Source organism: Microcaecilia unicolor, chromosome 1 (assembly GCF_901765095.1).
Source record: "Microcaecilia unicolor chromosome 1, aMicUni1.1, whole genome shotgun sequence".
NCBI classification, from domain to species: Eukaryota; Metazoa; Chordata; class Amphibia; order Gymnophiona; family Siphonopidae; genus Microcaecilia; species Microcaecilia unicolor.
The window spans coordinates 160,819,785-160,844,183 of NC_044031.1; the positions used below are offsets into that span (position 1 = coordinate 160,819,785).

At 40.4% G+C, this 24,399-nt stretch overlaps 1 protein-coding gene across 1 annotated transcript in view; it reads left to right on the top strand.

Annotated features, from left to right (window-relative positions):
• Positions 1-24,399, top strand: part of DNAH11 (dynein axonemal heavy chain 11) — a 708,797-nt gene that overhangs the window by 638,849 nt on the left and 45,549 nt on the right. The window contains exons 71-73 of the mRNA XM_030201723.1: positions 2,788-2,915; positions 9,149-9,376; positions 10,863-11,054. Coding sequence (XP_030057583.1) covers positions 2,788-2,915; positions 9,149-9,376; positions 10,863-11,054 — 548 coding nt within the window. The remainder of the gene's footprint in view (positions 1-2,787; positions 2,916-9,148; positions 9,377-10,862; positions 11,055-24,399) is intronic.

Genomic DNA, 24,399 nt, shown 5'->3' on the forward strand with positions numbered 1-24,399 from the left:
TCAAAAATACACTGAAACCTTCTGCTCAGTGTGCTGCTGCGGCTCGGAAAGCGAATAGAATGTTGGGTATTATTAGGAAAGGTATGGAAAACAGGTGTGAGGATGTTATAATGCCGTTATATCACTCCATGGTGCGACCACACCTTGAGTATTGTGTTCAATTCTGGTCGCCACATCTCAAGAAAGATATAGTGGAATTGGAAAAGGTGCAGCAAAGGGCGACTAAAATGATAGCGGGGTGGGACGACTTCCCTATGAAGAAAGACTAAGGAGGCTAGGACTTTTCAACATGGAGAAGAGGCGGCTGAGGGGAGACATGATAGAGGTATATAAAATAATGAGTGGAGTGGAACAGGTGGATGTGAAGCGTCTGTTCACGCTTTCCAAAAATACTAGGACTAGGGGGCGTGCGATGAAACTACAGTGTAGTAAATTTAAAACAAAACGGAGAAAATTTTTCTTCACCCAACGCGTAATTAAACTCTGGAATTCGTTGCCGGAGAACATGGTGAAGGCGGTTAGCTTGGCAGAGTTTAAAAAGGGGTTAGACGGTTTCCTAAAGGACAAGTCCATAAACTGCTACTAAATGGACTTGGGAAAAATCCACAATTCCAGGAATAACATGTATAGAATGCCAGGTGCCCTTTACCTGGATTGGCCGCTGTCGTGGACAGGATGCTGGGCTCGATGGACATAGGAGGCATATCAGGAGTTACACACATATGTGAACACATACATACATAATGCCATTATTCTAAACATTTATGTGCATAATCAGCAAGTAAAGGTTAGTGCCTGTGTTATAGAACAACATGCTATAGTAAATGTCTAATATGTTCTAAATTATGGTACTATCCAGCTTATTTTTGAAAGAGAAAGACGCCCATATTTCGACCCAAATCGGGAGATGGGCGTCTTTCTCCCATGGGCGTCCAAATCGGTATAATCGAAAGCCGATTTTGGGCGTCTTCAACTGCAATCTGTCGTGGAAACGGCCAAAGTTGACAGGGGCGTGTCGGAGGCGTGGTGAAGGCAGGACTGGGGCGTCTTTATTGGCCGAGAAGAAATGGGTGTCCTCTGCCGATAATCGAAAAAAGAAAGGCGTTTTTAGCGCAAATTTGGGTCACTTTTTTTGGACCCTTTTTTTCACGAAAAAGTCCCAAAAAAGTGCCCTAAATGACCAGATGACCACCCCTGACTTCCCCAGTGGTCACTAACCCCCTCCCACCCAAAAAAAATAACTTTAACAACTTTTTTTTCCAGCCTGTATGCCAGCCTCAAATGTCATACCTAGCTCCATCACAACAGTATGCAGGTCCCTGGAGCAGTTGTTAGTGGGTGCAGTGGACTTCAGCCAGGTGGACCCAGGCCCATTCCCCCCCACCTGTCACACTTGTGGTGGTAAATGGGAGCGCTCCAAACCGCCCCCAAAACCCACTGTACCCACATCTTCGTGCCCCCCCTGCAGCCATAAGGGCTATGGTAATGGTGTAGAGTTGTGGGCAGTGGGGGGATTTGGGGGGCTCAGCACCCAAAGGAAGGGAGCTATGGACTTCAGAGGTAGTTAACTGTTTATTTTAAATTGTTACAAGTGCCCCCTAGGGTGCCCACTTGGTGTCCTGGCATGTGAGGGGGACCAGTGCACTACAAATCCTGGCCCCTCCCACGAACCAATGCCTTGGATTTGGTCGTTTTTTAACTGGGCGCCTTCGGTTTCCATTATCGCTGAAAAACGAAACCGCCCAGCTCACATCAGCACAAATCCGATGCAATTGCCGGGCACAAACCGTATTATCGGAAAAAAGATGGACGCCCATTTTTTTTAAATATGGTTTGTCCTGCCCCTTCATGTACCCGTTCTTGAAGATAGACGCCCATGGAGATGGGCGTTCGCGTTCGATTATGCCCCTCCACGTATATGAAGTCATCTTCACATTATGTGTGCCCATAACAAACTTTTATGTCAGGCTGATTTATCAAAAATATCTATATAAATATTGCTATATATATTCCTACATTTATATATTAGGGAAGTGTTTTGCACTCTGGAAAAATTTCAGATGTAGGATTATAGTAGTTGGCAAAAAAAGACCTTTTGGCCCATCCAGTCTCCCATACTGATGCCCTATTCAATCTCTAGTCAGAAAGTTCTTTAAATCACACTACAGGTCCACATTTCATGTAAGCTTAACATACTAATATATTTTCTATAAAATCCATCAATAGATTTCTGTGTGCTTTTTAGTACTCACTAAGAGATAATTTTTAAAAGCCACGGTAAAATGTGGTCTACGGTAGTGTTAGTGTGTGGAATTGCCACGCACTGAGACCAGTTTTTACCATGGCTGTAAAAATCCTTTATTTCAGTTGGCGTCCTTAATGGCCATGCACTAATTTCATAATTAGTGTGTGGCCATTACTGCTTGAGCCCTTACCGGCAACTATTTATTTGGTGGTAAGGGCTCAAGTGCTAATCTTGTGGTAATCGTACATCAAGCGACGATTACTGCTGGGCACACCTACTCCCCACCCCGTGCTAGAAAATAATTTTTATTTTCTAGGACGGGAAACAGTGCACGGCAAGAGCAGAGATACCACAGGGCACCTGGGCGTGCCTGGCAGTAGTGCTGTATTGCCGCACATCACCTGCACGGTAGCCCTACTGCCCTTTAGTAAAAGGGCCCCTAAGGCTGCTGTGTGATCATATTGGAGAGAAAAATCTTAACATGTGGTGCAATAACATTGTATAATTACAGAGGTTTAACATAACTTTTGTCATCTTCCTAGGCAAAAAACTTGGCTTTACTATTGATTCTGGAAAATTCCATAATATATCTCTAGGACAGGGCCAAGAGATGGTAGCTAAAGAAGCACTGGACAAAGCTTCAAGACAGGGTCATTGGGTCATTCTCCAAGTAAGTATGAAGCCAGTTGAGTATGTATTTATTCAAAAGCCATCTTTATTATCATATAAGATTACAATGGAAATTGCAAATGAAAGCAACATATAACAGCAGTAACAACAATCCCTCAAAAACTCCCCCCACCCCCCCTTTCTCTCCCTATTGAAAAAGGCCTCCTCCCATCATAAAAGCAAGAAAAACTGTTGAGACAGCTGTACTCCTGTCTTTGCCTCCGAGACAGGAGTAGCCTTCTGGAAGTCTCCTGGGGGGTGGATCCTCGTGTAAATCTTTTTTCCCCCCAGGCAGAACCCCAGGCAAGAAAAACTCTAGCTACTAAATAAGTATTAGACATAATAAATGTTTATTCAAATAGTCAAAGAAGCCAATCAGTAATTGTTGAAATTTCAACAAATAAAATCCCAATGGAATGTAATATGTAGCAAATAAAAACAGTTTTCCCTGGGAGCTGTCAATATGTCCACCTGCTAATTTAGACACATTGAGGCTCCCCATCCTCGGTTCTTTTTCCTCTTAAATACCTTCCTTTTTTTAGTATCTTAATTACCCTTCCTACCTAATGAATATGCATCTTTCCAAAATATTCTATTTCCTTTTATGGTGAATCCTATTCCAGCACTTTCTTTCATCTCATTAGTTCCCTTATTGCATAGACAGTATGAGGTCTGTCATATACATAAGCATAAGATTTTATTAGATAATGGTTAAAGTCACCATAATAGTGTCCACACCCTCTTGCTGGAGCTACAATTTTACCCAACCCCACTTACTTCTCCTTTTGATTGTTTATCTGGATACTGCAGGTGTCCTTAGTTATAGGAGTCTCTGGCTCTTAGTTGCTGCCAAGCAACTTATCATAAGTTAGCATAGGCCAAATGTTAAACCACAGTCTTAGAACGGTAGTTTTCAGAAAAAAACACATTTACAGCTGTCTTGCAACTTTTAAGTCTGTTCCCAGCTCAAAAAAAATGCAAGATGGCTATACTGAAATAAAAAAAACTAGAAATATGGCAAAGCTAGAAATATGGAGGGTTTGCATCTTTCCATGGCCTCTGTGATATACACAGCACACGAGAAAACCTAATAAAAGGGGCAGGTACTGAAACAGTCAAGGTATTTAAATACATTGATCGTACATGCATATTCATAGTATTCAAATATGGAAGCCAATATGTGCAAGAAGCATTTTTGTTTTTGCTTAGAACCCTGGAGATCAAGTGATATATGCTCTATAGTAAGTAAGGTGTGAATCTGATTACGCCATTGAATAAGGATAGGTGGATCCAAGCATATCCATTGTATAAGATGCAACCTTTTGCTATCAATGTGGCCTTGTGAAGAAAAAGACTGGAAATGTGTGTGCTGTCCACGATTGTAGAAGTATCATCCAAAAGGCAAAGCTGAGGAGTAGGTACCCATGGATACTATGAGCCAAACGAGGGCCATCCTTGAAGCTATTTAGGCAATCCTCCACCATATAAGGACTAAAATCATGTGACCATTGATCTACTATATGCTGTAGAGACAACACTGTAAGGGATTTCTGTAACCCATCATAATAGCGACCAGTGAAGCCTTTTCGAACAGTGGATTGAGGCCACTTTTCATCAAACAAAGATTCTGAAAAATCCTCCGGGTGGGAACAGAGTAGTAATCTAATGTTGCATCTGGAGATAGGCATACCAGTCTATAGGCTGTAGTAAATATGTGTCTTTGAGAGTGTCATAAGGTAGCATTTGTGGCTCATCCTCTTCAAGAGCATGCTGTAGCAGGTCCAGGCCTCAAGATGCCCAGTGGGAAAATCAAGCATCCTGTAATCCTTGTGGAAAGTCCGTATTGCCCACCAAGAGCAAATATTTAGAGACATGAGGATGGTTGAATGGGGAGAGGGAAGTCCATTCTCCAAAACGTGAGCCCAGGGATCAGAATATAAACTAGTAATCATCTGTAACATGGGCCCCTGGAAGCCAAAAAGATGCAATACATCCCATAGACATGGCCAAGCGACCTTATCAAAGGCTTTTTCCATATCAAAGCTTACAATGAGGGATTCCATCTTATGAGATCACACTTTTGCCATTGCTCAAAGTAGATGACAGATATTAGCCAGGGCATTATGCCCTTGCACAAAGCCAACCTGATAGGAGCCAATCAACTTAGGAATGATCCCCATCAAATGATTTGCCAAAAGTTTGGCATACAGCTTCATATCAACAAAGATGAACCAATATAACACCATGTGCAAAAATAAATTTGTTGGCAAAAATAAATTTGTTGGCTTGTAGGAAGAAAGAGGAAAAAAAGGTCTCATCAATAACCGGGTCAAAGCTCCATTTATGTAATTATCAAGAAGTCATATTCACAACCATCGGTGTTAATGTAATCATTGACCAAAAAAACCCTTTCCAACCAAAACAAGCATAGTGCACAAATTGTCAGTAAATAAATTGTAAATCATAAATAGCGTGCTGAGTGATGGGCGGTATATTTGTGAAAATTAATAAAGTAAGGCAGTACTTATCTTCGGCTCCACTGATCCCGACAGACATCCGTTTCGCCGTCGCTTTGTCAAAGGATTGGAGCTTAGAACTGTTTATCTTTCTGCCTTCTCCCAGGTATAAAGGTACTAGTTACCTGTAACCTGGAATGTCCAGCACTCCAGGGATGACCCGAAGATGACCCCAAGGTTACGAGCAGATGAGACAGGAAGAATGAGCGTATTGTCGACAGAAATAGAGAGTGGGGGAAGGAGATACTGAATAATGCCTCCAATAATTCCTCCTTGACATCTTTCCTACCTTAATTAGATAGGTTTGTTTGGGCTATGGATTGGCCAGTGCCAAAATGCAAAGCAGAGTTTTCTACCCTGGCCCTTTGTCTGATGGTATGCAGCACATCTGTATCCAGAGCCTTTATCACCTGTTCCCATACTAGATTATGTCTCCTCCTCAGAAACTAATGTTAAATATGGGCCCCATAAGTAGCTCACCAAGCAACAAATCACTTGCCCCAACCGATGACTGCCCGCATTGAAAACCTGCAGCTGCCATTACCGAAGCGGTATGCTGAGCATATTGCCTATGGGGGGGGTCTGGATTCTACTGACCAACACATTGCTTACGTCTCCCATTTCTGGAACAAGGCCCCCATAAAGCACCCCCAAGCTCATGACGTCCGAGCCTCACCCTGTACATTGTAAAAGTGCCGGGTCCTATCAAGCCAACATGCATGGACTGGAAAAAGCTGACGTGCAAGGCCTCTAGGCCAGCAGCCAAACGCCAGCATGTGAGTCCCTCTCCATGCATCTTCCTTAACCTCAGAGCTACACCCTTCTCCCAGGTGCACTCAGGCCTAGTCCAGTTAATTTTGGCTTTACATCACCATGGCCCCCGCTTCAGATGGTGACTTTTTCAGGTGTGAACACCTCCCCGGATTCTCCAGCATTGCCATCCATAATCCCAGTTCTATGACGTCCCCATAACACATGCCTTGGTGCTGCACTGGCTCAAATATGGAATTCCCCAGGACAGCCCCAACACGATCTCCATAACGGACCACGTTTTCCACACTTATGGGGCTGCTTCAGTGGTACAATACTAAAAACAATAATCAAAACAACAATATAAATCATAAATAGACAAAATATATAAACACAAACATTAAAACAATATGTTTTCTACTTATTCTCATTTGCTTAATCTTCGATGATACTACTTTCCATTTAACACTAACAGTTTTCCTCCTATTCTACTATCTACTAACAATAACACATTGTAAGCCACATTGAGCCTGCAAAGAGGTGGGAAAATGTGGGATACAAATGCAGTAAATAAATAAAAGTATGTGGTGTCCAGGAAAAACATCATGTACACAATTAACAATGAGGATAAGACCACCAACTAAAATTGCAAACATATAGTCAGGCAATCAGAATCATAAATAATCATAAGTAATAGCAAACCATAAGGAAAAGTCTACACAGTGCATTATTCCATTAAAAGCTTTATGGGTGTTTTATGTGAACAGAATCATTAATTGTAAAACCAGGCATCAATAGTGCATAAAGGGGCATGCATATGTGTATGTCAAACATACCCAGGAAGTGGGGAGGTTAAAGGATTTGCAGTCCCAACTAAAATATGCAAAATATGTAAGCCGCATTGAGCCTGCCATGAGTGGGAAAGCGCGGGGTACAAATGTAACTAAAAAAAAAAAAAAAATGCTCAGCAACACTATTAAAAAGGAAACACAAAATTACGTAGAGCCATAGCCATAGCAGACACTTACAAAAACAGTTAGTGTTTGCAGCAACATAAACACAATTCATGTTCAGTGTTTTGGGACATATTTTTCACGATTCTATTGTTTTTGAGGACCTTGGGCTACACAATACTTTTCCATCATGCATGGCCCCTATTTGCTGTTCATATTAAGAACAGTCTCTATCTATGCTGTAGTGAGACTGTTGATATTGAACATGGTCTATGTTGGAAGTTACTACAAGTACTAGTAGTTTGTGTAACTGTTTCTTTGGACTTTACATTTAATGGTTCTAAAGGGATTCAGTGAGCCCTGCCTGTCTTTTTTAAAGATATACTATTAACTTTTATATGTTGAGAATATTCTAAATAGTAGAGTATGGTATGAATCATATTTTTAAAGGGCTGTTTGCACTAAACATGGTCTGTGTTTAAGCTGCTGCTGCTAACACTAGAAGTTTTTGTAGGTGCTACATGTTTGTAAGTTTATTTGGTGGACTTATTGTTAGTGTACATGATGTTATTCCTGGATCTCACATACTTTTAACGTTTGTGTTTATATATTTTGTCTAGTTATGATTTATATTGTTGTTTTGATTATTGTTTTTATTATTGTACCCCTGAAGCAGCCCATGAGTGGGTGAGATGTGGATCACGTCGGGTGATTGTTTAGGAGCAGTTCATCTGGGATCGGTTTTCTTTTAGATCACATCTGGTGCAGATCTGAAGAGCCTCTCTGTTTACTCTTTCAAAAGTACTATTGAAAAGGTGTGAGCTAAATTTAAATCTTTCCCCACCCATCCACTTCTCAGCCTGTTGCTCTAATCTAACTAATTGGCTATTCCTCCCTTTGGTCTACTAAAGGGCGTAAAGATTTGGAGTTAACACAGATGTTAGCACATGCTACCTGCAAATCTAACATTTTTCTTTTTGAGGGTTTGTTTTATGTAGGTCATCTGCAAATGTCATTAGCACGTGGTAAGTCCTAGAATTTAATGCCGAATCACTTAGCGATGCCTATGCTAAGTGATCCAACATTAACTCAGCTGTTCTCCAGTTAGCACATGTTACCTGGAACGTGCTAGCAGGATAATGTTTACACGCACATGTCATGCCCATGCCACTTCCAGAAAAATTCCCTAACTTGTGGGCTAATAGGTATATTTATTATATTGTACAATCAGGGACTCAAATATACTACCGGAGCCTTCGTGTTATAAATTACAAATTTGCTCCAGACTGTTGAAATACAAAACTCTTTATTGAACACATGCGCTTCAAAACCTGCTCATGTGCATTTTAAAATCTGTAAATACACACACAACTCTCTTCTGTCTTTCATACCCATTCACTCCTGTAGCGTGTCTGCTTAGTGACTCTATAAGCGTTTAAAGTTTTATACAACTTGCTGTTTTGAATATTATTGCACTGCACATTATATTTCACATTTTACATTCCTCAAATAAATATCACAGTGTTACACAAAATTAAAGGCAAACATTCTTTGTAATTCTGCTGTCTTTGATCTTCCAGTTTCCCTTTCTTACAATGTCTATTTTGAGGGTTTGCAAAAAGTCTCCAGTGCTTTCCTCAATAAGTAAATGAGTCTGCTTTCAATACTCCTCAGGCACTACGTTGGAGGAATGAGTTACTCATGGTAAAATTTGCTGTGGTCCTTAACCAAACGTCGGTTTATTACCATAAAATGCCTTAACGCTGTCATGTGGTACCCCTGTTAGCACACCCTTTAGTAAACAAACCCTTTAAATTAGATATTGTACAATACTTTTTTGAAGGTATGGAAACACAAGTTTAATAGTACTAAAATAAACTGAGTAATGTAACAAAACTTTCCACACTGAAAATTTGCATGTCCTAAGTTGAACTTATACTTAGCTGAATCCTGTATAAAATACATGGAAAATATCCAAATGCCAAATGTTTCTTTTGTGATTGTTACTTCCATAGAATATACATCTAGTAGCCAAGTGGCTTGGAACCTTGGAGAAATTGCTTGAAGAATACAGTAAAGAGAGTCATCCAGACTACAGGGTTTTCATTAGTGCTGAACCAGCTCTCTGTCCTGATGAACACATTATTCCTCAAGGAATACTAGAAAATTCTATTAAAATTACTAATGAACCTCCTACTGGCATGTTGGCTAATTTGCATGCTGCTCTCTATAATTTTGACCAGGTGAGAAAAAAGATACTGTATTCTTATCTTGGAAACATGGAGTTGAGATTTAGAGGAAACCCAATTTAATTTACCAGTGGCTGTTTAAAGAACTCGCATAAGCCCATATTCATCAGCTGACCGACTAAGTTATAACAGCCAAAAATAGACCTACTATTTTCTTGTACACCACCTAGTTATAGCTGGTATAGACATTTTTTTAATAAATAAATATGCGGGTCTATCTGGCAGCTAAACTTAGCCAGTCAGCCAATGAATATTGGCGCTAACAGGCTATGTCGCGTGACATAGCTGGTGACCAGGCTAGCCGCTAAGGGGGAGATCCTATAAAAAATCAGCGCAGAAAACAGTGCCAACTAAGCATATTCTATAAGTGGCACATAGATTTAGGCACGGTATATAGAATACGCTTAGAGGATATTACAGTGCATAAAACTACATGCCTCCACTTAGTGGCTTAAATCCCGGCGTGTAGATTTACACACACTGAGCCATATTCTATACGTTCGTAAATTTTGGAATGCCCATAGAACGCCCATTTCCCCACCTATAACCACACCCCTTTTGCATGCATTAGAATGTAAGCGCAGTGCAATATAGAATATGCTTAGGGAGTTGTGCGTGTAAATTCTAATTATTGCACATTAGTGCTCATTATTGCTTGCTAAGTGCTGTAAAACAATGCTGATTGGCTTGTTAAGCCAATTAATTTATGCGCACTGTTACAGAATATGCTTGGATTTTGGAGCGGATCTTTAGGCACACTATATAGAATCCAGAGGTAAGCACTAATATTCAGCCAACAGTATTTATTTAGGGTGTCTTTTACTAAAGAGTTAGCTCGAATTTTCTGCAGCAGGGCCCATAGGATTAAAATGGGACCTGCTGCAGATAACTCGAGCTAATCTTTAGTAAAAGAGACCCCCTTTCTCTTCTCACACATCTGCTTCCCCACAAATTAAAAATGCATTTTATAAGGTACAAATGAGCCTTTTTGACTTTTTAATAAATGTATTCACATTCTTCGCAAGGTTAACTTTCTGTAACCAGACAATTGTTTCAAGAAATCAAAATCCAGTCCACATTGGAATCAAGTTAAATATTTGAGAATCAGTTTTTCTTTTGAAACATCCTTACAACTGACTGGAAATAGATGTTAAATTGAAATTTAAATAATAAAGTCAGAGTGGGTCAGAGCACTCAAGGATTCTAGTTCTAATTTCATTTATTGTACAGACTAAATTGGTTAATGCATGGATGGACAATGAACAATGGATTTATCTGAACTGCCTTCATTACTGCATTGATAGTGAATATTAATGTGAGTAAATGAAGTTGAAAACATGCCCCATGATACCTTACACCATTTTTAAGTCATCCTGATTCTTGCCTTGCTGAATCTGATCAGTATGTTCCTGTGTGAATATTGCTATATGAACTGTATTTGTGTACTTTAATGTAAATTGTTCTCTCTTCCGCTACTTAGGATACACTTGAGATGTGTGCCAGAGAACAAGAGTTCAAGAGTATTCTCTTTTCTCTATGCTATTTTCATGCTTGTGTTGCTGGGAGATTGAAATTTGGACCTCAAGGTTGGAATCGAAGATACCCATTTAACACAGGAGATCTCACTATCTGCGTCAGTGTTCTCTATAACTATTTGGAGGCCAACACTAAAGTAAGAGTTTTTGCTCAACTAACTTTGTGCTGCCCTTACTCTGGCATGCTTTTATCCTTAGGGGCTAAGGAAGTCATACAGAAACCTAGGATATGGAGGAGCGCATGGTTCGGTGCGGAGTAGGGTTAACATATGGCTCCAGAAAAAGGAGGACAGATTGAGCCAGCCTGGGTTTTACTTTTATTGCATTCACTGGAAGCAAAACCCGGACTGGATCAATGTGTCCTCCTTTTTCTGGAGCCATATGGTAACCCTATTGTGGAGTATCCTTGAAGGATACTATTGAAACAGGACATTTAGGGAATCCCAGTAGAGAGGTTTCATCAATGCTGAAAGAAAGTCAGGTGTGCTTAATGAGAGAGCAGGATAAAGGATGCACGTTATCCCTTCAATTTCTAATTAGCTTGTAGATCAAAGGAAAAAACACAATTTGAAGTGCCTGTATACAAATGCTAGAAGCCTAAAAAATAAGATGGGAGAGTTAGAATATATAGCACGAAATGATGAGGTAGATAATAGGCATCTCAGAGACTTGGTGGAAAGAGGGCAATCAATGAGACACTGTGTTAACAGGGTACAAAGTGTATCACATTGATAGAGAGGATCAAATTGGAGGGGGGTTGCACTATATGTTAAAGAGGGAATTGAGACAAATAAAATAAACATGCCACATGGCACAGCAGCGTGGAATCATTATGGATAGAAATTCCATGTGTGAAGGGAAGGAGTATTCTTGAGGTGCTGTACTTCCGTCTTCCAGGACAGAATGAACCGACTGATGAAGAAATGTTTACAGAGATTAGGAAAGCTGGCAAACTGGGCAACACCATAATAATGGGTGATTTCAATTACCCTGATATTGACTGGATAAATGTTACATCAGGGAGTGCCAGGGAGATAAAATTTCTAGATGTAATAAATGATTGCTTCTTGGAGCAAATGGTCCAGAAACCGACAAGAGGGGGAGCCATTTTGGACCTGGTCATTGGTGACGTGCAGGGCATAGTGCAAGAGGTGGTGGTATTGGGTCCTCCAGAAAACATTGATCATAGCATAATCAAATTTGAGCTACTATCTGGGATGAAACTGCAAAAGAAATCTACTGTAGTTGCATTTAATTTTTGAAAGGGCAACTATGATAAAATGAGGAAAATAGTTAAAAATAAACTAAAAGGATCAGCTGCTAAAGTTAGGACACTAAATTGGGCGTGGGCGTTATTCAAAAATACCATCTTGGAAGCCCAGTCCAGATGCATTCCACATATTTACAAAGGTGTAAAGAAGAGAAAATGACAGCGTGGTTAAAAGGTGAAGTAAAAAAAAGGCCAGTACAGCCAAAAGATTGTCCTTCAAAGAATAGAAAAAGGACCCAAATGAAGAAAATAAGAAGCAACATAAGCACTGGCAAGTCAGATGCAAAGCATTAATAAAGAAGGCTAAAAGAAAATATGAACAGAATCTTGCCACAGAGGCTAAAACTCACAGTAACAACTTTTCAGATACATCAGAAGCAGAAAGCCTGCAAGGGGATTTGTGAGACCATTAGATCATGAATGAGCAGAAGGGGTGCTCAGGGAGGACAAGGCCATAGCAGAGAAACTGAATGAATTCTTTGCTTCTGTCTTTACGGAAGAAGATGTAAGAGATCTGCCTGTACTGGAAATGGTTTTCAAGAGTGATGATGCGGAGGAACTAAAAGAATTCTTGGTGAACCTGGAAGATGTACTGAGCCAAACTGACAAATTAAAGAGTAGTAAATCACCTGGACTGAATGGCATACATCCAAGGGTACTCAAAGAACTCAACCATGAAATTGCTGATCTGCTGTTAGTAATATGTAACCTGTCATTAAAATCATCCGTAGTACCTGAAGATTAGCCAATCTGATGACGATTTTTAAAAAGGGTTCTAGGAGAGATTTGGGAAATTATAGACTGGTAAGCCTGACGTCAGTGTCGGGCAAAATAGTGGAAACTATTATAAAGAATAAAATTACAGAACATGTAGACAAACATGGTTTAATGGGACAGAGACAGCATGGGTTCAGCCAAGGGAAGTCTTGCCTCACCAATTTGCGTCATTTCTTTGCGTGAATAAACATGGATAAAGGTGAGCCAGTTGATATCTAGATTTTCAGAAAGCTTTTGATAAACTTCCTCATGAGAAACTCCTGAGAAAATTAAAGAGTCATGGGATAGGAGGCAAAGTTCTGGTGTGGATTAGGAATTGGTTGTTGGACAGAAAACAGAGGGTAGGGTTAAATGTCCATTTTTCTCAAAGGAGGAGGGTTAACATTAGAGTGCCACAGGGATCAATACCGGGGCCGGTGCTATTTAACATATTTATAAATGATATGGAAATCGGAATGACGAGTGAGGTGATTAAATTTGCAGATTTTACTAAGCTATTCAAGGTGGTTAAAACACGTGAAGACTGTGAAATATTGCAAGAAGATCTTAGGAAATTGGAAGACTGGGCCTCCAAATGGCAGATGAAATTTAATGCGGACAAATGCAAGGTGATGCACATTGGAAAGAATAATCTGAATCATAGTTACCTGATGCTAAGGTCCACCTTGGAGGTTAGCACTCAAGAAAAACATCTAGGTGTCGTTGTAGTTAATACACTGAAATCTTCTGTTCAGTGTGTGGCGGCAACCAAAAAAGCAAACAGGATGCTAGGAATTATTAGGAAAGATATGGTGAATAAGAACATAATATTCTTCTGTATTGCTCCATGGTGCATCTGCACCTTGAGTATTGCATTCAGTTCTGGTCGCCATATCTCAAAAAAGATATAGCAGGATTAGAAAAGGTTCAAAGAAGAGTGACCAAAATGTTAAAGGGGATGGAACTCCTCTCGTATGAGGAAAGGCTAAAGAGGTTAGGGCTCTTCAGCTTGGAAAAGAGACGGATGAGGAAATATATGATTGAGGTGTATAAAATCCTGAGTGGTGTAGAAAGAGTAGAATTGATTTTAAACTTGTTCCAAAAGTACAAAGACTAGGAGACACTCAAGGAAGTTACATGGAAATACTTTTAATACAAATAGGAGGAAATATTTTTTCCCTCAGTGAATAGATAAGCTCTGGAACTCATTGTGGGAGGATTTGGTAACAGCAGTTAGCAAATCTGGGTTTTAAAAAGTTTGAACAAATTTCTGGAGGAAAAGTCCATAGTCTGCTATTGAGACAGACATGGGGAAGCAACTGCTTGCCCGGGGATTTGTATTATGGAATGTTGCCAAGATTTGGGTTTCTGCCAGGTACTTGTGACATGGCTTGACCACTGTTTGGAAAACAGGATGCTGGGCTAGATGGACCATTGGTCTGACCCAGTATGTATACTCTTATGTTCTTATGCTCATTTTCAAAACAAACAAAAAAAAAAATAAAAAAAAATCATAAGTTGGCAGAAGGATGTTGTTCTCTCAAAAATATCCAAGTTGCAATTTTCAACACCCTGATTTTAGACATTTGCTCCACAGTTCACCCAAATTTCAAGGGGATGTGTGTGTTATGGGAGAGACATCAGCAGGACATAAGTGGCACCAGAAGTTAGATATTTTTTCTGCAATAGTGGAACAAAACGAAAATGTCTTGGACCCAAATTAAGATGTTTTTGTCTAGATCTGTTTCATCACAACTAAGTGACCAAAAGGTGGCCTAAATGACCAATGTAGCGATTAAGGAAAACCCCTTTATTCCCCCAGTGGTTACCGACTGTCACGAAACGACTAGCCATCTGCCTGGGGTTACCCTGAGGCAACTTGGTCTATCTCCAGCACAGCTCAGGTCTGCCTGCATCTGCCGCTTGTGCTCTACACTAGCACCATCCTCCTACCAACTGGGTCACAACCGCCTCTGGACAAGTCTCCACTCTCAAATTATCCCTAGTGATTTCTAGGTTACCGGGGCCACACTCCCAGGGTTCCCACAGTTCCTAGAAAGCACTCCCAGACCCAACACACAAACCACCAGGATTCTTTATCAGTCCAGACAGGCAGAGGCAATAAACAATTGTTTGTGTTAAAAATATATGGAACAATGAACAAAAAATGTGCAATAAGCAACAATAACAGGTAGCTGAAATGTGGATCAATTATAACACTAACTAAACATCTGTTTACTTCCTAGAAAGTACCTGGGGAGATCAGGACATATAGCTGCTCACCAGTTATCAAATATAACTGTTTTACAGGGCTTCAGCAAAGAGCTTTCTCTCTCTTTTCTGCTGGGTTGAAACGGGGGAAAAAACCGGCACAGTTCCGATGAAAAAAAGCTTCTGGGCCAATCAGAGCCCAGTCAACAACAACATTTTTAAAAAGCTGTTTACATCACTACAGGCATTTCCTTTATCTGTGTTAACTAAAGAAGGGAAAGGTCAATTTCTTGTAACAGCTTAAAGCATAGCATACACCACCTGCTGGCCAAACTACAGAAATGCACTTCAAGGCATAATTAAGGCAGGAAAGTATCCAGTACATTTTACTGGCTTAAAACACACTGTTTCTTCACCCTGACCCCATCCCACACACCCCAAAACTGTGAAAGAAACAGTATATACCTAACCTTTATACCTTTCAGGAAATCTAGACTGCCCCTATTTGACTGACTGTACATTTGTCCTTTAGATTGTAAGCTCCTTTGAGCAGGGACTGTCCTTCTATGTTAAATTGTACAGCGCTGCGTAACCCTAGTAGCGCTTTAGAAATGTCTAGTAGTAGTAGTATATACCAGCTTCTGAAACCTTCAAATGTCATGGCCAGTCCTATTAAAGCAGCAAGCAGGTCCCTGGAGTAGCCTATTGGTCAGTGCAGTGGACTGTAGAAAAGGGGACCTAGACCCATATCCCGCTCTAACTGTTACACTTGTTCTAGAACATGTGAGTGTTTCAAAACCCACCGAAAACTGACTATACCCACCTGTAGGCATAAGGGGTATTGTATTGTAGTGTTGTTTAGTTGGATACAGTAGGTTTTTGGAGGATTCACCATACAACATAAGGAGGTAATGTTGAGATGTGTATCTGGGATCTTTTATGAGTAGTCCATTGCAGTGCCCCCTAGGCTGCCCCACTGCTCTGCTGGGATTCTGTTTGGCCAATCTACTAAGAACACTGCCCCCCCCCCCCCCCCCCCCCCCATACATCCCAAGGGCTTGTTTTTGTGCATTTTCTCCTTGGACCTTTTTTTTTTATGGTCCTAAAAGTTAGACACACCGAGCATATAAATTTCTAGCAAATAGGCATTTTCAAACAAAAACATCCAAAATCAGATTCAGACGTCATATCGAAAATGCCCCTCGGAAGCAGATAAAAGCCATGTGCCTCTCCTGGTCTGCACAATTTCCTTTCCTTCTGTAATAGAGCAGACTTTGATATTCTCTTGTTCCCTTCTTCCCAAGGATTATTTGTGCTTGTTTCATGCATTCTAGAATTCTGATATTGTTTTTATCGCCATATAAATTTGCTCTGAAACTGCTGTTCTATTAAGTAATGGAATAAGCATTTAACTAGTAAGTGAAACATGAACCAAATTGAAGCTTTTATTGATAACATAAACTCTTAACTTCACGTTTAGCATCATTCAAACTAGTTCCTCATTAGCAACTTAACAAAAAAAATGTCCTTCATTATGTTAACAAAAACAGTGGTTTACATGTGTATATATGGCAAATTCATTAGGCAGGTAATGAAGCATTTGCACAAATGTAATTACATATAGCAATTCTGACAGTTCATAACACTGCATTAATAATCACTACAATTAGTTTTGATGATGGAAGCAATTTACAGCACGTCACACATATAAATAATGGTGCTTTTCCTGCATGTGTCATTATTATATATTAAGGATGCCACCTTCTTGTGACTTTCCTTGCAATATTCCCCTTGAATTGAAATTAAGGTTGGAGGAGTGATAGTTTTAAAGGTGCAATGCATGTAGTTTAAATGCACTGAAGGTTATTTCTCCAATGAATGAACATTAAACCTAGATATCAGAAATGTAAATGCAGTATTTAATGGTCCATATAATATACCGTAATAATCAAAAATTATCAAACCACCATATCATATACTAGTTTTCTTGACATCGGTGGCAACATTTTTCACATTGACCACTCAGTCCGCAGTTTGCCTGCCTCCTCATTGTTCAGTAACCCCTTCATTATCAATATCAAATCCTCTTTTTCTTTTTATTTCTTATACATTTCATATATTTTATTTATTTATTTGTTGCATTTATATCCCACATTTTCCCACCTATTTGCAGGCTGAGGCTCAATGTGGTTTACATTATTCCATAATGGCAATCGCCATTTCCGGAATGACAAATACAAGGAGGTATTGCATTAAAGTTATAAGCTCGACGCTACTTATCTTAATCTTATAATGGACCCACTGCCAACATGGACCATGTTTTGCCTTTGACTGCGTCAGGGTGTGGTCCTCCACTTCTAATTCGGGCTGTTCAGCATTATATATATTATAGATTTGCATGAACTCCTTCCTTGGTATGTAAATCTATCTCATTCATATTCATTTTGGATATCCTGAAAACCTGATGGAACTAGGTGAATCTCAAGGACTGGGTTGAGATGCACTGGCATGGAGTAACTGTTGTACTAACATCAAACCTGTTTCTCTCATGACTAGTTTATAGAATTCAAGAGTTTAGATTGAGCACTGTGTTTATTCAGTTGTGTTAGGAATTTAGCGCAGCTTTTGTAGAGCACAATTTTCTCTTTCAGATGATACTGTTCACAAGCTGATTCAGGCAGACTTTTTTAATAATTGGCTTTGAACTTTGGTATATTTTACCATTTGTGCTGACAGTGCCAACTTTGAAGAGATCCTGCAGGGCGGTTATAGATGCTGGTTAGTTGCAAATCTGGCAGTATTATGTCCAGCACAAGCGTAATGCTTGTTCAAAATTTGAAGTCTGTATCTTTGTTTGCATGGAAGTTGTTGCGGTCCAGTGGCGTTCCTAGGGGGGCTGACACCCGGGGCGGATCGCCGATGCGCCCTGCCCCCCGGGTGCAGCGCCCCCCCCCCCCCCTCCGGGGAAAGGACACCCCCCCAGGTGCACGCCATTGGGGGGGTGCCACACACCAGTCAGCTTGCTTCGTTTCCATACTCCCTGTACCCCGGAACAGGTTACTTCCTGTTCCGGGACAGAGGGAGCATGGAAACGAAGGAAGCTGACTGGCGCGCGGCACCCCCCACCCCAGTGGTGTGCACCCGGGGTGGACCGCCCACATCGCCACCCCCCCCTTGGTACGCCACTGTTGCGGTCTGAATATTGGTCAAATATGTTCCGATGAGTCACGACCAATTTTGATGCACACTTTGAGTCAACTTGTTTGACTGGATTTTGCATCCATAATGTTAAAATGTATTTCATCGGAATTAGCATCAAAAACTGTACAGGATTTGAATTTTTTAGCCATTCTTATAAATGTGTTTGGATTTTATTAGACCCCAAAAATGTCATTTTGGTAAATGTCACGCGCTCATGGACTGACAACCTTTCAGAAAAGGGGGTCTAGATCTGCAACTATTGCAGTTAAAGACCTCAAATTTTGGGAAACTTCATTTAACACCTGACTCACGCAACAGATAAAATTTGAACAAAATTGGAGACATGATGGTGGGAAGGTTTAGACCACTTGGCATGGAATGACCCAAAAGGCATTTGACAAAGTACCTTGTGAAAGACTCCAAAGGAAATTGGAGAGTCATAGGATAGGAGATAGTGTTCTGTTCTGGATAACTGGTTAAAAGATAGAAAACAGGGAGTAGGGTTAAATGGTCAGTATTCTCAATGGAGAAGGGTAGATAGTGGGGTTCCCCAAGGGTCTTTGCTGGGACTGCTGCTTTTTAGCATATTTATAAATGATCCAGAGATGGGAGTAACTAGCGAGGTAATTAAATTTGCTGACAACAAAAAGTTGTTCAAAGTTGTTAAATCATAAGAGGATTGTGAAAAATTAAAAGAGGACCTTACGAGACTGGGAGACTGGGCATCCAAATGGCGGATGACATTTAATGTGAGCAAGTGCAAAGTGGTGCATGTGGGAAAGAGGAATCCGAACTATAACTACATGATGCGTGGTTCCATATTAGGAGTCATCAACCAGGAAAGGGATCTAGGCGTCATCGTTGCTCAGTGTGCAGAGACGGCTACGAAAGCAAATAGAATGTTAGGTATTATTAGAAAGAAATGGAAAATAAAAATGAGGATGTTATTGTGTGCAATTCTAGTCACCACATCTCAAAAAAGATGTGGAGGGGCATAATCGAACGCGAACGCCCATCTCCATGGGCGTCTATGTCCGAGAACGGCTACATGAAGGGGTGGGACAGACCGTATTTTTGAAAAAAAATGGGCGTCCATCTTCCGCTTCGAAAATACGGTTTGTACGGACCAAAATGCCATGGATTTAGTCGTTTCCGAGCTGGGTGTTTGTTTGTTTGTTTTTGTTTTGGTTTTTTTTTTGCGATAATGGAAACTAAAAATGACCAGCTGAAAAACGTCCCAATCCAAGCCATTTGGTCATGGGAGGGGCCAGGATTCGTAGTACACTCGCCCCCCTGACATGCCAGGACACCGACTGGACACCCTAGAGGTCAGTGCGGTGGATTTCAGACAATGGTCCCACATGCATCTCCCTTACCATGGGTGCTGAGCCCCCAACCCCCTCCCTCAAAACCCACTACCCACAAATGTACAACACTACCATAGCTCTTAGGGGTGAAGGGGGCACCTACATGTGGGTACAGTGGGTTTTGGAGGCCTCCCATTTACCAGCACAAGTGTTACAGGTAGGGAGGATGGGCCTGGGTCCGCCTGCCTGAAGTGCACTGCGGTACCCACTGAAAGTGCTCCAGGGACCTGCATACACGCAGGCCTCTAGGACTTGTTACTGCTGTATAATCTTCGCACACCAGTTGACACCTGAAGACTAATGTCTCCGAAAACGTCCTTTATTGGAATAAGCACATTTACTCACAGTTAACTGCAGATCAGAGGTTGTGCCCCACTGGCAAAGAGTCTCCCTGGTACTGAGATTAGCAGTAGGTCAGAGCTGGCAGAATGGTGTACAATGCCCTCTTTCAGCAACATTCAAGGTAAGAACTAAGTTCTGTAACGTGGCTAACACATGAAAGGGATCTAAAACTGTCTTACAAAAATGGCCACTACCTCATGGACTACCGGAAACAAAACAGGGCACACTCTGACACAGTAAGCAGAGGGAAAAGCTCCTTGGGAGTAGAGCCTACCAACTATCAACATCATGAGCATTTAACACAAGCTAGTGGAATCACGGAGCCCGATACCCTACACCCACCACAATGCATTGCTGATGTGACTCTGCAGTGCCCTTAACAGAAAAGTGTCATACTTACCCGAGACCCGCATCAGAACCAGAGAAAGGCTGTCAGAGGATAGAACACATTCTGCTGTCATGGAGGTGGGTACGGCATTTGAGGCTGGCATACAAGCTGGGAAAAAAAGTTTGTAAAGTGGGGTTTTTTTTGGTGGGAGGGGGTTAGTGACCACTGGGGGAGTCAGGGGAGGTGATCCCCGATTCCCTCCGGTGGTCATCTGGTCAGTTGGGGCACTTTTTTGGGACTTGGACCTGAAAAAAGGGTCCAAATAAAGCGGACCAAATTCTCGTTAAAAACGCCCTTCTTGTTTCAATTATCAGCTAAAGACGCCCATCTCTCCTCGGCCGATAACCACACCCCAGTCCTGCCTTCGCCACACCTCCGACACGCCCCCATCAACTTTGTTCATTCCTGCAACGGAGTGCAGTTGAAGACAACCAAAATCGGCTTTCGATTATACAGATTTGTTCGCCCACAGGAGAAAGACGCCCATCTCCCGATTTGGGTTGAAATATGGGCGTCTTTCTCTTTCGAAAATAAGCTGGATAGTGGAATTAGAAAAGGTACAGAGAAGGGTGCCGAAAATTATAAAGGGGATGAGACGACTTCCCTATGAGGAAAGGCTAAAGTGGCTAGGGCTCTTTAGCTCGGAGAAAAGAAGGCTGAGGGGGAAATATGATAGTGGTCTATAAAATAATGAGTGGAGTGGAATGGGTAGACGTGAATCGCTTGTTTAGTCTTCCAAAAATACTAGGACTAGGGGGACACACAATGAAGCTACAAACTAGTAAATTTAAAATGAATCGGAGACAATTTTCTTCAGTGTTTAATTAAACTCTGGAATTTGTTTGCAGAGAATGTAGTAAAAGCAGTTAGCTTAGTGGAGTTTTAAAAAAGGTTTGAATAGCTTCATAAAAGAAAAGTCCATAAGTCATTGTTAAAATGAACTTGGGGAAAATTCACTTCTTATTTCTGGGATAAGCAGCATAAAATGTATTGTACTATTTTGGGATCTTCCTGTGAAGTTTTTAGCAAAAACAGAAATGAGATAAGGGTTTTTTATGCCGATGAAGAGAGTGACCCATGCTATTTCCTCCTTACCCTATAAAGAATATAGATTGGGTGGAGGTCGGGGTACAGAGGCTTTTTCCCTTTCTCTTGAATGGATTCTTTTGCATTTCACAGGAACATAGTATATGATTAAGTAAACTTGCAGTTTATACAAGAGAGTTTGTTGATTTTGTGTTTCTATAACTAGATACTTTCTTTCCCCCTTTTTGGATTAATTGTTGTTATTACCTATTTTGGGATCTTGCCAGGTACTTGTAATCTGGATTGGCCACTGTTGTAAACAGGATGCTGAGCTTGATGGACCTTTGGTCTGTCCCAGTCTGGCAATACTTATGTTCTTAGTTTTGTTTTTGTGATTTTTTTTTTGTTTTTTATATCCAGTCAAATGAAATAGAAAAGGGCTATTGCCACCCAAAAGCAAGTTTCAATGCCTGCCAGCTGGTGGTATCTCTCATATGATTTTTCCATTTTTTTTCTGTTGAAGGCAGCTTGTATCTAGGGAGTCCCATTTGTGAGGACATGATATCTTGCTTGTACTCAGAGGAAACCTGATTATTTACTTGTAACAGGTGTTCTCCATGATCAACATGATACATGTCCTCACATATATCCCTACTCGCCTCCCCTTCGAGTTATCCTCTAATTAAGATTTTACAAAGATTGATGAGCTTCCATGAAAGAACACAAAGCAGGAAGTTGCACGCACCAATGGTAGGCCTTTCAATGGCTTCTGGAACTTTTCTAGCTGCAAAAGGTGTTTCCCATGGAAGCCGTGTCAGATATAACATCACTCATTTATGAGGACTTGTATCCTGTTGTCCTAGAAAACACCTGCTACAAGTAACTTATTTATCTGCTGTGCTCTTAGCAAACAATAACAATCATTGCTATGCATTAACTGCATGGCTGCCTTATCCAGGGGGCAGGGAATGCCTCCAACATTTAATACAGAAGTTTTGCACCCAGCAAGCTTTGGGTTTAGCTGTTATGTTAGGTGCAAAACCTTAGCTCATCTTAGTAAATAGACCCTTCTGTGCACACGTTTGTTTATCTATATGTAGGTAGGGGAGGAGAACTAATCATGAGCTTATATTACTTATGCACATTGGATGCTATCACTAACACCCTTTATAAAATGTTGTATGCGCCTTAATTCAATGAAAGTAGCATTAATGCTTAATTTAAATACTGTATTAAAGCATAGGCTGGATAAAGATGCATTAAGAGTAAACAATCTTCATCCTGACATATTCATTTAATGTTAAGGCAGGAGTGGAACTATTCTATTCTATTCTATTCTATTCTATATTCATGCTTATGCTGGGTTGCTTAATACTGGCCTTTCTTCACTGAACTCATATTACATAGTGATTTATGTTTAATCTTATTCTTTTTCATTTAATTATCTAACTGTGCTTTCTGTAAAACATTTTTTACAAAGGCAGTATACAAGTACCTTCATAATATTAAGAACAATGACAGTGGTAAAATATTAATGACATCCCAATAACAAAACTTGTGAAATCACCAGCCTATACTGATTAATACCCAGGTTTTCAATATACTATCTTTCTAATTTGGCTTGACACAGTTGACTTTAAACCCAGAAGTGGAACATATTTCTTTTTTCAAAACAGGCAGTTTGCAGACCCCAAAGAGCTATAATATTATGCAAGCAATAAAACCCAACAGAGCAGGCATGAGCTTGAGGGGAAATGGTCGCTGTTGAGGGCATGTAATGTCACTGAGATTATTAGCTTAGCTGCCCTGCTCAAGGATCTAATATGTAAAGATCATAACATGTAAATAAATTATTTAAAATTAAATTGCAGCCAAATAATTCTAAACAAGTAGCATATCCAAAATATGAACTTCAGTTGTGGCTAAGAAGCCACTTACTTTTTCTTGAAAACGTTATCTGATGAATATCAGTGCAAAGAAGATTTATTGCTTGTGAGAGTTGCTCTTAAAACCCTACCCCCATTCACACACTACAAAGAACATTTTTTTTCTTCTTGAAATGCAAATTATTTGTAGATACTCAGTTCAACTTTATGGACCTTTATATGGAACATTACAATCTGAAGACTGTCCTTATTGCTCAGTTGAAACCAGTTTACGAGGAAATGCATTAGAGGTTTAGATATTCAAATTCAAGTAAACTTGTAAGGAGTTAGCTAAGCTCTTTGTCTTGTTCTGTTCTGTCACATGCAACATAGGAAGACTATAATTAAGTTTTTACAGAGCTGTTGGGAGACCCAAGCTGCCTCTGAGGGCACAAAGGTTCCTGTCTTGAAAGGCATTATCGTAAACTGGCATGTTTTGTAACCCAGAAGAAGCAAAAGGGGTAGCAAAGAGAGGTTTCAGATATTTCAAAGCCAAATAGAAAGGGGATACAGGGGATCCTGGGATTAAACATGTTGTAAGTCATTAACCCCAACTTTCAACAAATGCCATTCTGACCTTAGCAGCAAAATGAACACAAAGGGACTAATATTCATAGTTTTTCATCTCTGAATCTTAATTTAATCTCAAATACAAATCATCAAGTATTGCTTCTCTTACATGCCTTCAAGAAAGCAAATAATCCATGTATGATTATACTTTACTATCAAAGAAAGGGCCAGCTCTTCATATGCCATGTGTGAAACATACTGCTGGGTCTTTAACTAATATGTGTTATCCAACATTTATTTTTTTAGATTTCAGTGAGTAAAAATGCTACAGCCTGAAATAAAATGTAAAGCCCTTGTTTTAGAAGCCCTATTTGCATTTGATACATGCATAAACTGGCACTTAAAGGTTTATCTTGCATAAACGTCTAAGTTCCTATTTTAGAAAACCAGGATATGCACGTATCAAGCACAAGTGGGTGCAAATCA